Source organism: Pristiophorus japonicus, chromosome 18 (assembly GCF_044704955.1).
Source record: "Pristiophorus japonicus isolate sPriJap1 chromosome 18, sPriJap1.hap1, whole genome shotgun sequence".
Classification (NCBI taxonomy): Eukaryota; Metazoa; Chordata; class Chondrichthyes; family Pristiophoridae; genus Pristiophorus; species Pristiophorus japonicus.
Window position 1 is genome coordinate 14,430,305 of NC_091994.1, and position 20,232 is coordinate 14,450,536.

General features: G+C 46.2%; 1 protein-coding gene across 1 annotated transcript in view; it reads right to left on the bottom strand.

Moving 5' to 3' along the window:
• Nucleotides 1–14,913: 14,913 nt before the first annotated feature.
• LOC139228562 (guanine nucleotide-binding protein subunit alpha-14-like) overlaps nt 14,914–20,232 on the bottom strand; it is a 93,146-nt gene continuing 87,827 nt past the window's right edge. The window contains exons 6-7 of the mRNA XM_070859679.1: nt 18,276–18,429; nt 14,914–16,102 (exon numbers count right to left, since the gene is read on the bottom strand). Of these exons, the coding sequence (XP_070715780.1) occupies nt 15,915–16,102; nt 18,276–18,429 (342 nt within the window). The 3' untranslated portion in view covers nt 14,914–15,914. The remainder of the gene's footprint in view (nt 16,103–18,275; nt 18,430–20,232) is intronic.

Sequence of the window (20,232 nt, forward strand, 5' to 3'; positions counted from 1 at the left end):
GTCACCGGTCAGGACACATCTTTTTACTAAGGATAACGTGGGGTCGCTGGCCGTCCAGGTTCTGATTTGGCGAGCCGTCATGGGTGAACCTGTGGACTCAAAGGCATTGATTGCCATGACTATCTCACAGTCCTGTTCGTCAGACCCTTCCATGGTTGCCAGGGGTAGCCTGCTGAGCGCGTCAGCACAGTTGTCTGTGCCTGGTCTGTGCCTTATGGTATAGTCGTAGGACACCAGCATGAGTGCCCACCGTTGAATTCGCGCCGAGGCATTGGCGTTTATTGCCTTGCTCTCGGATAGGAGGGACGTGAGGGGCTTGTGGTCGGTTTCTAACGCGAACCTGGCCCTGAAAGGTATTGGTGTATCTTTTTGACACCGTACTCGCACGCGAGCGCCTCCTTCTCTACCATTCCGTACCCGCGCTCCGCCTGCGAAAGTGACCTGGAGGCATAAGCTATGGGTTGTAATTTGCCCGCACTATTGATATGTTGCAAAACGCACCCGACCCCATACGTTGACGCATCGCATGTGAGAACTAGCTTTTTACCTGGATCAAAGAAAGTCAAAACACTTTTGGAACACAGAAGGTTGCGTGCCTTATTGAAGGCGCGTTCCTGGGCGTCCCCCCAAAACCAATCACACCCCTTTCCTGAGTAGCACGTGGAGAGGCTCCAGCAGCGTGCTTAGGTTCTGCATAAAGTTCCCAAAGTAATTGAGTAGCCCGAGAAAGGTGCGCAGTTCTGAGACATTCCGGGGCTTGGGTGCCAGGCGAATTGCTTCTGTTTTGGACTCTGTTGGGCGGATTCCATCAGTGTCAATCTTTCTGCCCAAAAATTCAACCTCGGGTGCGAGAAACAGGCACTTGAATTTCTTGACTCGTCGGCCTACCCGATCCAACCGCTTTAGTACTTCCTCCAAATTATGGAGACGGGAATCGGTGTCCCTGCTCGTGATAAATATGTCGTCTTGAAATACAACCGTCCCCGGGATGGACTTGAGCAGACTCTCCATGTTGCGCTGGAATATGGCAGCTGCCAACCTGATGCCGAATGGGCATCGATTGTACATAAAAAGGCCTCGATGTGTGTTGATGGTGGTGAGTAGCTTGGATTCCTCGGTCAATTCTTGCATCATATACGCAGATGTGAGATCTAATTTTGAGAAAAGTTTACCTCCAGCCAATGTGACAAATAAGTCCTCCGCTCTGGACAGTGGGTACTGGTCCTGTAGGGAGACTCTGTTTATGGTAGATTTGTAGTCCCCACAGATTCGTACGGATCCATCAGGCTTCATGACTGGGACGATGGGACTTGCCCAGTCGCTAAATTCCACAGGTGATATAATGCCTTCCCGCAGAAGCCTGTCTAGTTCATGTTCAATCTTTTCCGTCATCACATAGGGTACAGCTCTGGCCTTGTGATGGACCGGTCTAGCATCCTGTGTGATGTAGATTTTGACTTTGGCCCCTTTGGAAATGCCCACACCTGGCTGAAAGAGATGTTCAAATCGCTTTATAACTGTTGAGCAGGTGGTCCGTTCCTCTAATGACATGGCATGGACATCATCCCATTTCCAGTTTAGTTTTGCCAGCCAGCTTCTCCCCAGCAGTGCTGGGGGGTCTCCGGCGACAATCCACAGGGGAAAGTCGGTTCACTGTCCCTTTGTGTGTGACAGAGAGCATGGCGCTGCCGAGGACTGGTACGATTTCTTTGGTATAGGTCCTTAGTTTGGTGTCGACCCTTGTGAGTTTTGGTCTGTCTCTTTTATGCGGCCACAGTTGTTCAAATTGTTGAGCGCCCATGAGAGATTGACTCGCTCCCGTATGCAGCTCCATGTTGACAGATATCCCATTGAGTAGGACCCTCATCATTATAGGAGGCATCCTGTTGTAGGAGCAGCGGCCATTGATCATGTTGACCCGCTGTACATCGGTGTCCCGGGTACTGTCCCCACCATCTTCTGGTCCGCTTTCCGACCTATCCGATTCGTATACCAGCCGAGCTGACGTTTTTTTGCACATGCGGGCCAAATGCCCTGTATATTCACAATTTCTGCAAACAGCATGCTGAAATCGACATCCCCTTGACGAGTGCCCACCCCCACACCTCCAGCACAGACCTGTTCCATTGTTCAAAGTGTTCCCAAAGAATGAGCTGCGTCTGGCTGATCTCTCTTGAGCTTCTCTCAGTTTGTAGTTGATTGCTCGCATTGTGGGTTGATGAGGTATGAACGGCCATTCCTGTGGCCCTTGATGGCTTCTGCCTGCTGTCGAGAGCCTGTTCTCCCGGTTTTGTCTGTGTGTGGGGGTAGCAGCTTGTTTAGTGCTGTGAACTTCTTGTTCTGATATTTCGTTAGTTGTCGTACCTGCATTGTAAATCAACCTCGTTTCTTCTTCCCCTACCAAGAATGTCTGTGCAACCAGTGCTGCTGCCTCTAAGGTCAGGTTCTTGGTCTCTATGAGCTTTCGGAATATGCCTGCGTGGCCTATTCCTTCAATGAAAAAGTCTCTCAGTATTTCTCTCCTCAGTTCATCGGAGAATTCACATAAACTAGCCAACCTCCGAAGTTCTGCCACGAAGTCAGGTATGCTCTGGCCCACACAACATCTGTAGTTGTAGAACCTGTGTCTGGCCATGTGTAGGCTGCTCATTGCTTCAGGTGGTCTCTTACCAGTGTGCTCAATTCTTCAAACGACTTGCTTGCTGGTTCCTCGGGTGCCAACAGATTCTTCATTAAAGCGTATGTTTTTGAGTCACAGCTAGTCAAGAGATGGGCTCTTCTCTTGTCTGCCTTATCATCACCTAACCAGTCTTTGGTTACAAAGCTTTGCTGGAGCCTTTCTATAAAGTTCTCCCAATTGTCTCCCAATTGTACTTTTCATCTGATCCGTTGTTTGCCATTCTGTGGATTCTGTAATCCCGTAACTCATCGCCACTGTAAAGTCCTGTCCCCTCAGTACAGATTCACATGAGGCATGTAGTGAAGTCAAGGTCACTCTGGACCTGCCCCTTTATTTCACAGCTCTGGAATGCTGCATTTGCCTGAGACCTGTCCTTATATACCTGTCTCTTGCAAGTGCACCCCTGGTGGTAAGGTATGCTGGTGGTTACAGGTCATATCTTATTACAGTCATGTATAGCATGTTAGGATACAGTTATAAATAATAATGTAAGATACATCACAACATTAAAAAATCCCATGTCCTTTTTTGGGGGGAGACATGCAGATAGTTCTCTGCAGTACAGTGATCATCATCCAACCAACATTACAACAGATTAAATGGTCAGTCATCTCATTATTGCTCTGGACACTTTCTGCGCACAGTTTGGGTGCTGTGTTTGCCTGCAAAGCATCAATGGCTGCAGTTCAAGTCATTCATTTGCTGTGAAGGACTTTGGGATTTCCTGAGAATGTGAAAGGCTCTATATAATTGCAAGTGCTTTATTCTTTACTGATCGAACATGCTCATCTAATTGAAATTAGTGGGAAAGCGGGTTGTGTAGAGGACACAGAGAGGCTGCAAAGAGATTTAGATAGGTTAAGCGAATGGGCTAAGGTCTGGCAGATGGAATACAATGTCGGAAAGTGTGAGGTCATCCACCTTGGGAAAAAAAACAAAAAAAGGAATACTATTTGAATGGGGAGAAATTACAACATGCTGCGGTGCAGAGGGACCTGGGGGTCCTTGTGCATGAAACTCTTTTGAGTTTACCTGCGAAAACATAAAACATTAAACGTCCTTGTGCATGAATCCCAAAAAGTTAGTTTGCAGGTGCAGCAGGTAATCAGGAAGGCGAATAGAATGTTGGCCTTCATTGCGAGAGGGATGGAGTACAAAAGCAGGGAGGTCCTTCTGCAACTGTACAGGGTATTGGTGAGGCCGCACCTGGAGTACTGCGTGCAGTTTTGGTCGCCTTACTTAAGGAAGGATATAGTGGCTTTGGAGGGGATACAGAGACGATTCACTAGGTTGATTCCGGAGATGAGGGGGTTACCTTATGATGATAGATTGAGTAGACTGGGTCTTTACTCGTTGGAGTTCCGAAGGATGAGGGGTGATCTTATAGAAACATTCAAAATAATGAAAGGGCTAGACAAGATAGAGGCAGAGAGGTTGTTTCCACTGGTCGGGGAGACTAGAACTTGGGAGCACAGCCTCAAAATACGGGGGAGCCAATTTAAAACCGAGTTGAGAAGGAATTTCTTCTCCCAGAGGGTTGTGAATCTGTGGAATTCTCTGCCCAAGGAAGCAGTTGAGGCTAGCTCATTGAATGTATTCAAGTCACAGATAGATAGATTTTTAACTAATAAGGGAATTAAGGGTTATGGGGAGCGGGCGGGTAAGTGGAGCTGAGTCCACGGTCAGATCAGCCATGATCTTGTTGAATGACGGAGCAGGCTCGAGGGGCTAGATGGCCTACTCCTGTTCCTAATTCTTATGTTCTTATAAATTCAATTAGATTCAGGTGGTATTGAAAACTACAAGTCCTTAATTTCAAACTACTCTCCAAATTACAGCCCTCAGTTCATGGCCAGGTGTTTGTTCTGTCGCATGAGGCGCAGTTTAGAGAGACTATGGTTTTGAGGCCAAGGCAGAATGACATGGTGGGCCTGAAATTCTCGGAAGAAGGAGGGGGGTTGTTGGGGAGATGGGAGCTCTGCTGAACCTACCGAGAAATAGTGCAAACATTTGGAAATGGCCCTAGAGTATTCGTGCTGTGTGTGAAGTGAAACCTCAACTTACAGCTAGGTTTAAAAAATACCATTTATCAACCGGCCAAGTTGAGGGGAAAAAAAACAACACACCAGTTGGCCAGTATGTGGCTGTTTCTGAATAGATGTTTTATCGAATCAGAAATTAATCTTTAAATGACTGGCAATTTTGCTTTGGGTCGTAAATTCAATAGTCAGCAGGTCATGAAGAATACAGGCCAAAAGAGTGGAACAAAAATGTGATAACTCAACTGTGGTCGGGAGGTCCACCTGACACATGTAAGCTCCACTGTTAATCTGCATATCTGCCTGTACACTCGAAAGGTTTCTTCGGTTAAGAATAACCCATGATTACCTGAACAAATTCCTGTATAAATTGGTTTGAATCAATTTTGTAGCAACAATTTGCATTTCTGTAGTACTCCAGTGGAGAGCGATATCTTGGAGTTCTTTGCAGGACAATGGACAAAGAGTGGACCATAAGCAATGGAGAGGGAAAGGAAAAGGGGGGGGGTAATAGGGGGGTAACAGGACAGTCAAAGAGAAGAGACTTAAGGAATGCTCTTGATGGTAGAGAGTGAGGCAGCAAGGTGACATTTCTGGGAGCGAGATGGTCAGACCACAGGACATCGCCACTGAAGGAATAGCTAATGATGGTGAGGCACAGGAAACAAGGAACGAGGAATATCCTGGCGTTAGAGGAGGCAGTGTTTGTGTGTGGGGATGGACAGCTGGAATAAATTGCTGAGGTAAGTTACGGTAAGAACATGATGGGATTTCAAGGTGAGGGAAAGGATCATTTATTGGGGCAGGGGGTTGCCAGTGGAGCTTGGCGAGATGGGACTGATAGAAGTAGACCCTTTATACGGGTGAGGACATGGGCTGTAATGTTTTGGATGAGTTGCAGTTTAAAAACATAAGAAATAGGAGCAGGAGTAGGCCATTTGGCCCCTCGAGCTTGCTGCGCCATTCTATAAGATCATGGCAGATCTTCGGCCTCAACTTCACTTTCCTGCACTATCCCCATATCCTTTGACTCCCTTAATACCTTAATAATCAAAGATCTATCGATCTCTGTCTTGAATATACTCAAAGACTGAGCCTCCACAGCCCTCTGGGGTAGAGAATTCCAAAGATTCATCACCCTCTGAGTGAAGAAATTTCTCCTCATCTCAGTCCGAAATGGTCGATCCCCTTATCATGAGACTGTGACCCCTGGTTTTAGACTCCCCAGCCAGGGGAAACATCCTCCCTGCATCTAACCTGTCAAGCCCTGCAAGAGTTTTGTATGTTTTAATGATCACCTCTCATAGTTTGTGGCGAGCGAGGCCAGCAAAGAGAGCGTTGGAGAAGTCGAGCTTTGAAGTCATAAAAGCGTAGACAAGGGTTTCATCAGCAGAGGATCGAGAGGTGGGGCAGGGACATGGGGGGGGGCGCCATGCAGAGGTGAAAGCAAATTGAGCATGGTGGGGAGGGGTGGAGCTGAGCTCACAGTTAAACAGTGCACCAAGTGTCTGAACATGTGTTAGCCTGAGGTGATAGTCTGGCAAGTTGAAGAAGTCGAGACTGGTGGTGCATAGTTATATAGGATTACACAGGATATACAGCACAGAAACAGGCCATTCGGCCCAACCAGTCCATGCTGCCGTTTATGCTCCACTCGAGCCTCCTCCCCTCTTTCCTCATCTAAATCTATCAGCTTAACTCTCTATTTCCTACTCCCTCAGATGCTTGTCCAGCCTCCCCTTAAGTGCATCGATACTATTCGCTTCAACCACTCCCTATGGTAGCAAGGTCCACATTCTCACCACTCTTTGGGTAAAGAAGTTTCTTCTGAATTCCCTGTTGGATTTCTTGGTGACTATCTTATATCAATGGCCTCTAGTTATGCTCTTCCCCACAAGTGGAATCATTCGCTCTGTGTCCGCTCTATCAAAACCTTTTAGAATTTTAAAGACCTCTATTAGGTCACCCCTCAGCCTTCTTTTTTCAAGAGAAAAGAGACCCAGCCTGTTCATCCATTCCTGATATGTATACCCTCGCATTTTTGATATCATCCTTGTAAATCTCAGCACCTTTGCCACTGCCTCTGTATCTCTTTTGTTGTTTGTGAGCACTGTAGAGGTTGGCTTCAGGTTTGCTCACATGTAGTTGGAGGAGATTTTGGCTCATCCAGATTTTAATGTCAACCATCTCCTGCTTCAAACAAAATTCGACCTTGAGTGCAACAGGTGCTTAGCAGTGAACTATTGTGCAGCGGTGCACTGTGGGATAGGGACAGGAAGTAGCAACTAATGTCACTGAGACATTCTGTCCTTTGTGTTGTGCCTCGAGGACAAAAGAAGTGTATTTAGGCTTCCAGGATTGAAATTCAGTCTTGCCAAAGTATGATTCTTGTTTGAACTTGTTTTAGGATTCATTTTAATCCAAGACAAAATGGAAAAAGGCGTAACTTGCAAATCCCATCCTGCAGACTCTTAGGGGTAGCAATTCACTGCCGCCCTAAACGGTTCGCACCTCCCGCTTCTGATGTGTTTTCACCGCCACAGTGGATGAGGTGGCCTCTTGCGCGAAATTCAGCTCTTTGTCATTTCTTTTCCCGAGCGGACCGGAAGTCTGTCATAATGGGGCGGAAGTGTGGCGGTGAGCACTCTAGAGGGACGGAAGTGGAGGCGGGACAGAGTCTCCGCCACTGTCAGTCATCAGCCTGGCGCTGATGATGTCATGACGCGTGTGCGTCACCACGTCTCTTCCCTCCACTTAAAGGGGAGGGCCGCTGCGAGCTCTGCGATTCTTTTAGTTAGGTCCACTGGGCCACCAGGGAGGGTTTCGGCTGGGCCGGCGACCTGGCATCAAGATGGGGTGCCAGACTGCCTATTGGCGGCGCTCCTCTAATTCTGCCCTCTTGAGTATCCCTGATTATAATCGCTAAACCACCGGTGGCCGTGCCTCCTGTTGCCGAGACCCCAAATTCTGGAACTCCCTGCCTAAACCTCTCCGCCTCTCTACCTCTCTTTCCTCCTTTAATACACTCCTTAAAACCTACCTCTTTGACCAAGCTTTTGGTCACTTGTGCTAATTTCTACTTGTGCGGCTCGATGTCAAATTCTTTATCTGATAATACACCAGTGAAGCGCCTTGGGACATTTCATTACTTTAAAGACGCTGTATAAATAAAAGTTGTTGTTTTTGATATACCTGTTTGGCATTTTACATCTCAACATCTTATGTTATGTGAAGAGATAATCAGGATGAGGAGCTTAATCACCTTCTATAATTTTATATTATATTTGCTGTGATCATATATAAGCATTTCTAAATGAACCCGGGGGCATAATTGTCAGCCCGACCTAGCAGTCGGCCAACAAAAAAAATAAAATGGCGGCTGCGACAGTGCGCCCCCCCCCCGCCCCCCCCTTGACTGGCCACCACACAACCATGTCACACACACAGCGAACACACTGCACTGACAGAAAAAGCTGTCAGGGGCAATGCTCGGCGACCCAAAGATTTTTTTCCCTGAATTTAGGTTGAGGTGCGGGAGATCGGTGGCGCGCACTTTGATGCCGCACTTAGGAGGGGTCGGCAGTAGCGGGGCAGAAGTGGGGACCGCCGGAAAAAGCACCAAGGAGAATTTGGCGATCGGCGACCATTCGACTCCAGATCGGCGGCCATCCGACTCCAACGCGTGGCCGCCACTTTCTGACGGTGAGAGGCATTTTCAGGCGGCTGAGTTTTGGCCCCTTAAACTTGTGCAGCCTAGACTGAACGAGATGCTTAACCAATATATTGTCATACAGTGCTGTAAAAAAACAGCTCTAAATACATACACACACTGGTATCAAACACATGTACTGAAAGCAGGGAACATTTAGAAATGCTTATATATGATCACAGCAAATATAATATAAAATGATAGAAGGTGATTAAGTTCCTCATCCTGATTATCTCTTCACATAACATAAGATGTTGAGATGTAAAATGCCAAACAGGTATATCAAAAACAACAACTTTTATTTATATAACGCCTTTAAAGTAATGAAATGTCCCAAGGCGCTTCACTGGTGTATTATCAGATAAAAAATTTGACATCGAGCCGCACAAGTAGAAATTAGCGCAAATGACCAAAAGCTTGGTCAAAGAGATATGTTTTAAGGAGTATCTTAAAGGAGGAAAGAGAGGTAGAGAGGCGGAGAGGTTTAGGCAGGGAGTTCCAGAATTTGGGGTCTCGGCAACAAAAGAAACGGCCACCAATGGTTTAGCGATTATAATCAGGGATACTCAAGAGGGCAGAATTAGAGGAGCGCCGACATCTCGGGAGGGCAGGGGGGAGGTAGTGGGGCTGGAGGAGGTTACAGAGACAGGGAGAGACGAGGATATAATTATGGCCCATACTGCAACCTCTATGTTTTAGAGCGGCAGGTGCAAGAGGCCCAGGTTACACTGAAGGTTCCTGTGCCATTCTCTGACCAAGAAAAGCCGAGCTCTGAATTAGGACACTTGTGCTGAGCTCCACTTACTGGTTACTCAATGTTGGCAGCACACCGACAAGATCCTTCGCGTCAAAAATGATTCAAAATGAAGCGTAAAGAAGTTGGCAGTGGACAGCACAGGGCCTTTCAAAACGTGACTTCATCGCGGCTATAGTTATTATGTGACCCGCAAGCAGAGTGAAAGTGGCCCAGAGATGTGGCCTCGCCTCACTTGTCAAAGTGCGCTTTGCACAATCTTTGCACCAAATGTCTATTAAGAACAAACATGCTTCTTTCTGAAAACTGCAGTGCTTTACGACGATGTTAAATAACTTTTATGTTGTGTCTGAAGTCTGTAAATCAGTTGGGGAATATTTTTAAAGTTTACTTTGATGTTTTCAATGTGTACTGGATCCTAGAGATTATTCCTTTTACAAGCAAATATCTCAAACACAGTGCACCATGTTGGCTTGCTTCAACAGTCGGAGGAAATATACATTTACTGATAAGGAAATTCCATTGGGTCTTAAGCGGCACTATTCATTAGAGCCGTTGCCAATCCTACTCAAGACACAAGATTGCAGAAGGCACAAGATGAATGTGGCTGTCCTATTTAGCTCCCTTCCCCCCAATCCTCCCACAACAGATCAAGGATCCAACCCAGAGTCACCTGGTTTGGGCATGTTGCTTACTGCTTTAGGCTGGCTGCTTTGGGCTGCTTGTATTACTAAGACATTGCATTGCAGCTGATCATATCTTTAGGATATCCCGAGGTTCTCCATGCGCATTGGATTACTTTTGAAGTGCAGTCACTGTCATTATGTATGTAGCTAATTTGCATACAGCAACATCCCACAAACAGGAAGTGAGAAGAATAATGAGTGAAACTGTTTTTAGTTGAGGGAAGAATGTTGGCTAGAACTCAGGGAGAACTCACCAAACAGGTAAATGGGGCCTCAATTTAATGGGAGCAATTTTTCAACATCGTGTGGTCTAAAATAGTGGCATAGTGATTATGTTACTGGACTAATATTCCAGAGGCCTGGACGCGAGTTCATAATCCCACCACGGGCAGCTGGAGAATTTAAATTCAGTTAATTAAATAAATCTGGAATAAAAAATCTAGCATCAGTAATGGTGACCATGAAACTACTGGATTGTCGTAAAAACCCATCTGGTTCACTAATGTCCTTTTAAGGGAAGGAAATCTGCCGTCCTTACCTGTCCTGGCCTAAATGTGATTCCAGACCCACTGGCCTCTGAAGTGGCCTAGCGAGCCACTCAGTCATACTAAATTGCCACGACAAGGTCAGCACTGTGGGAGTACCTTCACCTCACGGACTGCAGCGGTTCAAGATGGTGGCTCACCACCACCTTCTCGTGAAATTAGGGATGGGCAATAAATGCTGGCTTTGTCAGGGACGGCCAACATCCCGTGCATGAATTTTTAAAAAGAGACAATTGTTTTGTCGAGTTACACAGAAATATATTTTAATCCATGAATACAGTGAGGAAAATATATACAAAACCGAAGTTCGCAAAACTCTTACAATTAACCATACTTATATAAGGCACAAGTTATTGTTTACAGGTTTATGACGCGAGTACAGTGTGCTGTAAGTACTAAAATCACAGTCTTTTCCCTGCACCAGACTCTTTCCATGCGTTCCACTGCAGGACAAGTGTTTTAAAATTCTATTGTAGAAGGTGGAGATCCAATTAAAGGAGCTGGTCCCAACACTGAGGAGTTTAGGGCAGCCATGAACCGGCAAATTCAAAATCCAAGCAGACCTTGGCTGTGTCTGTGTCACAGCTAATATGTTATTTGCAACCCTGAAACTTTTACAATCTGTTGTAAAAATGTAAAAATTAAAGAAAGTGCAGGCACCAATCGGGTACATTTTGAGCACACCAACATAGAGGAATGTCTTGCTAGGTGATAGAAGGTGGAGGGGGAGAGAGTAGCATCAATATTTCTAATCCTCATTTTAGTTCACGACGATTAATGTTAAATTCCTTTATCATATTCCTCTATCAATTGTTAATAACAACTTGCATTTATATAGCGCCTTTAACATAGTAAAGTTCATAGGTCAGTTTTTTTTCCCATTTTGAAAATGCTCTGCAGTCAAGTAGTATCATCACAAACGGCTGGGGACTGGGCAGATTTTCAACTTGGCACCCACGTATCAAACTGGCACTGCCGATTGGCTGCTCGTTATAACAACCATCTGATTTTCAGCACTCCTGGGTTAGGGTGTGTCAGCTGTGGCTCAGTGGGTAGCACATTCACTTTTGAGTTAGAAGGCTGTGAGTTCAAGTCCCATTCCAGGAACCTCAGCATATAAATCTAGGCTGACACTCCAATGCAGTGCTGAAAGAGTACTGCACTGCCGGAGGTACTGTCTTTCGGATGAGACGTTAAACCGAGGTCCCGTCTGCCCTCTCAGGTGGGCGTAAATGATCCCATGGAACTATTTTGAAGAGCAGGGGAGTTTTCCCCGCTGTCCTGGCCAATATTTATCCCTCAATCAACATAACAAAAACAGTTTAGATGGTCATTATCACATTGCTGTTTGTGGGAGCTTGCTTGTGCGCAAATTGGCTGTCACGTTTCCCACAATACAACGGTGTCTACACTCCAAAAGTACTTAATTGGCTGTAAAGCATTTTGAGACGTCCACTGGTGGTGAAAGGCGCTATAGAAATGTAAGTCTTTCTTTTAGGGAGATGAAAACTGGCACCGTCTCCTGATCGCTGTTTGCCGATGTCCCTACTGGAATTGCACCTGTGTGGATATCGTGGAACGGCGGGATATGGCTGGCATGCGATGCCGCTGCAGTCAAATACCCTGACTAATGAACAGTCTGGATTAGGCACCTCGAGGGCAGCTGGCATCCATGGAACCATCCCGGGAAGGAACCAGCGCTTTCAGGGCACGGGCGGCAGAGATGGAAAATTGGCGGTGAAGTTACGAAACAAAGGCAAAATAAAATGCAACAAAGCAGTGAAAATGTTTAAAGTACGTGAAGTTATCCACTGTCAGTTTGGGCAAGTTTGAAAAGCTGAAATAACGTTGATCCTTAGGTTTTTTTGTTGTCAGTAAGATGTTCCAGTGATGTCATGGCGAAGATGTGAGGCATTTGCACCACAGGCCTCATGCTATATTAATTATCCCATTAAACCGAGATTGTGCAGATTGAGCTCTGCCGCATCAATTGTTCTCTTCAATCTATCAACGTTAATTCCTATTTAATTATATGATGTACGTAGCAAGACTTTCAGGAAGGTCTCAAACTTCAAAGCAGAACTGATCACATGTCTGGAAGAAAGTGTCTTTAAAAGCACACATTTTACCTCTTTCAATGCTCAAGTCCAGTGTTCCCAGTTCTTTGTTAATACTGTTTGTTTTTGTAAACTAGTTTGAAAACTGGTTCTTTTTGTGACATTTCTATCTCGGTACTTTTATAAAAGTTCAGTTAATTCTTGGTGTATAAGATGTCATTAGGTAGAAAGATATGTCCTGCTGGTCTCGTAAGTTGAAACAAGACAATCCTGCTCTTTGTGATACATGATGCTGTCGTACACTGCCACCTATGGAATCTGTTTGAACAGAATTGTTTCTCAGACGCAACCCTTAAAAGTTTTCATCGGAGCATTTGCTCCCAAATCATCTGTAGTTCCCGTTCATACAGAAAAGTGTGAGTTAACCCGACGGCAAGTCCGCCGAGAAAGATGGAACAGATTAATTGACATCATCCTGTGGTTAAATTGGTTACGGCCTGTTTTTAGGGCGCACAACTGACGGCAACCCCCTCCCCTCTGACAGGTAGCCCCAAGGCTCGCCCTAAATTGGGGCTCGGGAGTCGGGCCTCATTTGGGTCATCTGCTGTCACCAGTCAGTCCTCCAGCTTGCCCATTGCCGCAATTCCAATTTCGGGCAGTAGGCCCTGAGGTTAAGTCCCAGCAGTGGGGAGGGGAAGTACAATGGGAATAAGGTGGGGAGGGGGAAGTGATTTTGACCTGGGCAGTGGCCGGAGCAGTCCTGCTCCCCCAGGAACATTTTAAAAAGAAAAAATATATACAATTGTTGGTGGCGGCCACAACCTCGATGGCTCATTGCTGCCCGATTTAGTGCCGGGGTCCTGAAACAGGAGCTAGGTCACATATCTACATAGGCATGGGTCCTGATGCCTGCTTCAGATGGGTGTGCCTGGAGAGCAGCCTATGCCAATATGGTGGCACCTGTACCTCTGGCACTGAGGAGGCATGGGAGCTTTCTCTTCAAAAATGTTCCCTCAATGCGCAACAAGGTCCAATTTTTAATCCCCACCCCAAAAAATTAAAAAAAATCTTTCAATCGCTAAATTATTACTATTTATGTTCAAATGAGACTACATCCTTGGGCTCCCAGTTTTAATGGTATTTGTGTGACCTGCTTGAAATTCAACAGAATGTTCCCCAGTAAACAAAAGGCAAAGGTAATTCAGGCTTTCAGTTATAGTCCACTGTGATTTACCTCAGACTCCTCCCACAGTCTCAATTGTGTGCTGGCTCATTAACAATCCAGTCACTCGGGCAGCTTATTTTTACAAAATAGTGTGAAGAGAAGATAAAGGTATCTGACTGAACGATTTTCACTTGTACCTTGATGCTTGTTTTGTTTGGATTGTGAAAGGGCGACTGTCCACTCAATGGGCCTCCAGCGTTTACAAAACTAAAACCTGCCCTGTATCCCGGTGGTAGAGTCGTAGCCGCCATGAAAAACTCCTTAAATCAAGTCAGTTATCGGCACCGCTACTGGGGAGAGGCCAAAAGTAGGGGCCGTAAATATAAGATAGTCACTAATAAATCCAATAGGGAATTCAGAAGAAACCTCTTTACCCAGAGAGTGGTGAGAATATGGAACACGCTATCACAGTGAGTATTTGGGGCAAATAGCATAGATGCATTTAAGGGGAAGCTAGATAAACACATGAGGGAGAAAGGAATAGAATGTTATGGTGATAGGTTAGATGAAGAGGGGTGTGAAGAGGCTCGAGTGGAGCATAAACACCGGCACTGACCAATTGGGCTAAATGGCTGTACATTTTATGTCGTACCTTTAGTGCAGACACTGCATTATTCCACAAACATTTTCTGCAGCCTCAAAATGGAGTGTGAGCTGTAAACAATCCAGTCACTCGGACTTTACAAAATGGTGTGTGAAGAGAAGATAAAGGTATCTGACTGTACAATTTTCACTTGTAAATTGATACTTGTTTTGTTTGGATTGTGAAAGGGCAACAGTCCATTCAATGGGCCTCCAGCGTTTACAATATTAAGGCCTGCCCTGCTTCCCAGTGATAGAGTCCAGAAGTAGGGAAAGCAGGCCCTGCCGAGGATTTTAATCTGCCTCGCGAGCTGGCCCTACTCCCTTTCACTGGTCCAAAGCCCACCGTTGACGTATTTCAAAACACTAGCTGTACCACACCTCAGTTTTCCGTTCCTACCAACTGGAATCAGAGTTTGCCGGAGTTTGCCATCACTTCAGCTCTTCACAAAGGAAGATGTTGGCCGAGCTCAACAGTTGGGTTGCCGACTGTACAAGCCAGGGTTGCCAACCCGCCAGGTTTGGCCTGGAGTCTTCAGGAATTAAAGATTAATCTCCAGGACACTGCCGCGAGCAAGCCAAGAGAAAAATCATTGGGGCATTAAAAAATGTTTTCATTTTCTTTGAACACTTCTGTTTATTAAAAATATTGGAGACAAGGGGGGTGAAATAAGGCTGTTTGGCGGACAGTCACGAATCACCCAATCGGGTAACCAAGAGTCTGTTCGCTTTCCAATTGGCCGTGGGAAGGCGATGTGCCGCGAGAATGGACGTGTCTGACGTCCAATGGCAGGAGAGTGGGGGCGGGGCAGTTGGGGGTCATGGAATGAAACCTCTGGATACGTGTCCAAGCAGAGTTGGTGACACAAGTGCAAAGCTCTGCATTCCACAGTAGTGTGACTGGGCTGAGCCACTCATCTCCGCTGGGCTGGAGGGTGTAGTGTTAAGAGTTCTGGAGGGGTGGTGGAATTTTCTGAAGATGCAATGATGGTGGGAAAGCAGCACGTATCGTAAAATCGCAGGTTGTTTGCCCACAGACGGTGAGTGGCGCTCTTTGGTCCTGGTGTGCAGTGTTCCCCTCTTCGCCCCCATGTACCGAGATAATGGGCTCCCCTGTAACTACAGTCACTCTACCCCAGAAAGCCTAATTCTGAGATCAGTCAGTATCTGTGTGAACAGTTCATTCCCGAACAAGATAATGAATGAAGCAACCCTGCTGTAAAAGCAAATTTCGGAACGTCGCAATAGTTGGGACAACCGCCTTAGCAAACTCATGAAGCTATGATAGAGTTTCTTCATCATTGGACCATCATGCCCTGGTTGATCTTCTGTCATGACTTTGCTGGTTCGTGGAATATTCAGGGAGCTGTGTACAGGCTCACATTCATGTTGCCGAGGAACTTTTTCCAGAAAGGTTTCATTTTGGTGATCAAAAAAAAAATCTGTACTTTTCAAAACCATGGTGCAAGAGCTGAGAGATTGGAGGAGCCGGCGTTATTGATAGAAGCATCTATATGGTTTTTAAGGAATGTTATTAAATTTTCAGCCGTGCTGTGTCGCGAAGATTGAGGCCAAGACCTTTGCCAGGGGTACAACCCTCTCAGTATACCTGCTCACTGCGCCTCCCTGCTGTCTGTCTACAATAAGTCCAACTCTCGCAGGCTCTGCAGCAAGACCGTGTCCCTGACGTCCATGAAGACTTTGCGGATGTTTTCTGTGTCCGTGGCACAGGTGAAATGTGGGTAGATTGTTCTCCTCATTCCATTTTCCCTCAGGTACATTTTGAGGATAAAGTCCATGGCAGCCCCAGCATTTCCTTTAGAGCCTGAGGGCAAAGAAACATTGTGTTTGTCAAACGGGATTTCAGACTAACTCCAGCAGGGAAGGAGGAACAAATCTTTGTGTCAGGGCCCAAGTTATTCCACTTTGGTGGGACTTCATGGAATTAACAGCACCAAAGGAGGCCATTGAGCCCGTGCTGGCTCTTTGAAAGAGTTATCCAATTAGTCCCACTTCCTCTCGCTCTTACCCATAATCCTGCAACTTTTTCTTCCCTTCATGTATTTATCCAACTGCCCTGTGAAAGTTACTACAGGTTGAACCTCTCTTATCCCACAGCCTCGGGACCTGGGATTTTACCAGACGAGGGGAGGTCACGTTAAATTGGATGGTACAGGTACTGAGCGAGGGGATATCGGGGCTGGCTGGCTTGGGGCTGGGAGTGCGGCAGAGAGATCGTGGGTGGGGCGGCAGTGGATCGCCGGGTCAGGCCAGCGATTGCGGGAGTCGGCAGCGAGGAAGGACTTCAATTTGTTCATGTCGGAGTTATCCGCATGCGTCACCTGGTGGCCAGGAATGGTCCTGGATGAGGGGTGGTGCCGGATAAGGGAGTCCCGGATAAGAGAGGTTCAATCTGTATTGAATCAGCTTTTCTTTCAGGCAGTGCATTCCAGATCATAACAACTTGCTGCGTAAAGATATTTCTCCTCATCTCTCCTCTGGTTCTTTTGGCAATTACCTTAAAGCTGTGTCCTCTGATTCCCGACCCTCCTGCCAGTGGAAATAGTTTCTCCTTACTTACTCTATCGAAGCCCTTCATGTTTTTGAATGCCTCTACTAAATCTCCCTTTAACCTTCTGTGCTCTAAGCAGAACAATTCCAGCAGAAGTGGTCACATAGTGGTAGGACTTTCTGCCCACCACAGAGGTATTGGTGAGGCCACACCTGGAATATTGCATGCAGTTTTGGTTTCCATAATTACGAAAGGATATACTTGCTATGGAGGCAGTTCAGAGAAGGTTCGCAAGGTTGATTCCGGAGATGAGGGGGTTCACTTATGAAGAAAGGTTGAATAGGTTGGGCCTCTACTCATTGGAATTCAGAAGAATGAGAGGTGATCGTATTGAAACGTATAAGATTATGAGGGGGCTTGACAAGGTGGATGCAGAGAGGATGTTTCCACTGGTGGGGGAGACTAGAACTAGAGGGCATGATCTTAGAATAAGGGGCCGCCCATTTAAAACTGGGATGAGGAGAAATTTCTTCTCTCTGAGGGTTGTAAATCTGTGGAATTCACTGCCTCAGAGAGCTGTGGAAGCTGGGACACTGAATAAATTTAAGACAGAAATAGACAGTTTCTTAAATGATAAGGGGATAAGGGGTTATGGGGAGCGGGCAGGGAAGTGGAGATCAGTCCATGATCAGATCAGCCATGATCTTATTGAATGGTGGAGCAAGTTCGAGGGGCCGTATGGCCTACTCCTGCTCCTATTTATGTTCTTGTTTATGTTCTAACTACAATTGTTCTGCTAAACTATCTTCAATCCCCTACTTTAACATTATACATAAACCACATAAACAAGGTTCAAGTCTTAACTTAAAAACAACAGGTAATCGCTTAGCAACAAAGAGATTGTATATAATACAAAGAAGCTATATCATCCACAGGAAAGCAAGATATTAGCATTTCTAAGCACCTCCTCTAGTCTGAGGAGATGTTTTGGTTCCAGTTGAACACAGCGATTTGAACACAGTGTCAGTTTTATACATTTCTAACAACCTTCCCAATCTCCGGCCCCCTCCGATCACTGGCCTACCTCCACCCCCCTCTAATCTCCAATCCCTCCCTTCCCTTAAGGTACCCAACCGACAGCTTCTCATTTTGCCTGGCTGTAGGCGGGAAACAGAGAAACAAGATGTTAATCAGACCCTGCCGTTTAATTTGGTTGGGCCTGAGGGAGACTCGTTCTTCCACATTTCCAGCTGCATTCCAGCCAAACACCTTGCCCCGCCCCGCTCCCTACCTGCCTCCATGCTAAAATCCTGCCCAGAGTTCCTAAAAAGATCTTCCATTCCCCAGAACTAACATCTCTCACGCTCACCTTGATCAGCACACATTTAGACTTATTTTGGTAAAAGAGAAGTAATAAAACTGTGGTGAGGGCCCCATATACAGGAAGGAAGAAAGAGTAGGGACAAAAGTGATGTTTTCTACTTACCTTCAAATTCATGAAAATAGTCCACTATATGTGATTTAAGAATCTTCTCCTCCAAAATATCCTTTTTATTCAGGAAAAGAATCATTGATGAATTCTCAAAACAGTTGGACTTCAAAATAAAATGAAACAGAGCAAGACTCTCCCTCATTCGATTCTGCAAAAAAAATCACAACACATAATTATTGAGAATTCTTTCAAGTTAAAATGTTGTAAATCTTGTGCTTTGATTTGGCCTTGTGTTAAATTTGAAAATGATTTATTATGGCGACACCGGTGTTGATATCATATCATGTAATTGTTAGAAAACTGCATCTATATCATCTGTAGTACAGGCAACTCTTGATTATCTGGGTCCCTCGGGGATTGGGCTATGCCAGGTAACCGATTTCTCCGTTAGAGCGCGTTGACATTATAAAGTTAAAACTTCAATGAATACATACTGTGCAATCAGCTACAAACAGTAACAAGGCAGTTAAGTATGGACATTACCAGCATGCATGCAGGTGGCCTCGAGGAGGAGATTGCCTAGCTCCGGGGTTCCAGAGCCCGATGCCTTCCCTGGCCGAAAGGACTCCGACGTCAGCGGCGGCCGCGAGAGACAGCGGCTGCAACAGCGCGCACACACACGGAATTTTAAATACCGTCACAACGGTTTCCCGTTGCATCCGTGTGCGGATAATCGAGGCTTGCCTGTACATTTAAAGAATTTACATCTGCGAGCACTTCCAATTAATTCTTTGCATTCTAAATTCATATGTCCTCATTCAGAATGGACACTGACCATGTGAACTTGCCCTGCTGTAGTTACACCCTCCAGCCAGCGGAGGTGCTGCTGCGTTCCTTCTGCCCTTTGTATTGTTTCTTTCCAGCCTCATCACTTCCAGCTAATATTTACCTTCATTTGCTTTTGCCCCTCCGCAGTCAAAGCTTATTCCAGCTCGCTGCCGATTGGGGCCGAAATTCAGGTGCACTCGAAAGCTGGAGCACCTGTGCCTTTTGGAGTGGTACTCATCGCTGGAACTCCTAGCACGGTAAGTAGATCCATTTTCAGGACTTTGACATTTTTTCAAAGTCCTGCAGGAAATGGATCATAATGGGGGCGGGCCTTCGATTCAAGGCCAGGCTGACTGGCTGAAAATGGGTCGGTCGAGGTCTCCGCCACTGTCAATCAGTGGTGGAGTCTCGTGGTGATGTCACAGCACTTGTACGTTACCATGTTCTCTACCCTCCCTTAAAGGGGAGAGATTCGATCATTTTGTAACTTTGGCCACTGGTCCACCTGGGAGGGTTTCGGCCGGGCCAGTGGCCTGGCACCCAAGAGTATTTTGCAGGCCGATCGGAAAGTCGACCGGCAAAAAATGTTTCCATTGCGGCCACGGCAGTGGGCCCTCCCCTTTAAGGGCTGCTGCGCTGCCGGGCCGCATTCGGTGCGGAGATGGTGCACCGGCAGAACAACCGGTGGGGAATCGAGCAGTTAAACCACTGGTAAGTATTTTTTTATTGATCAACATTGGCGGTGCAACTACTTGGGCAGGATGGAGTCCAGGCCGAAAAATCCCCGATCTGATTTTTAGGAATGGCTGCCGCAAATGGGCATTGACGGGTCTCTTTGAGACCCTGCGTTTCGGCCCTTATGTCTTTTACAGTCCTTGTAAATACTTTCAGCTACCGCTTTTTTCGATTGCTACATTTGCATTCAAGTTAAAACAGTCTGAATAGCTTGTTGACCTATGAATGATCCTCAAATCCTATCCTCTTCCACCACCGTGGTTATGTTTAAAAATTCATTCTAGGAATATGGGCGTTGCTAACAAGGCCCGCATTTAGTTGTTCTCGAGAAGTTGGTAGTGAGCCGCCTTCTTGAACTGCTGCAGTCCGTGTGGTGAAGGTTTCTTTTTATTCATTCATGGGATGCGGGCGTTGCTGGCAAGGCCAACATTTATTGCCCATCCCTAGT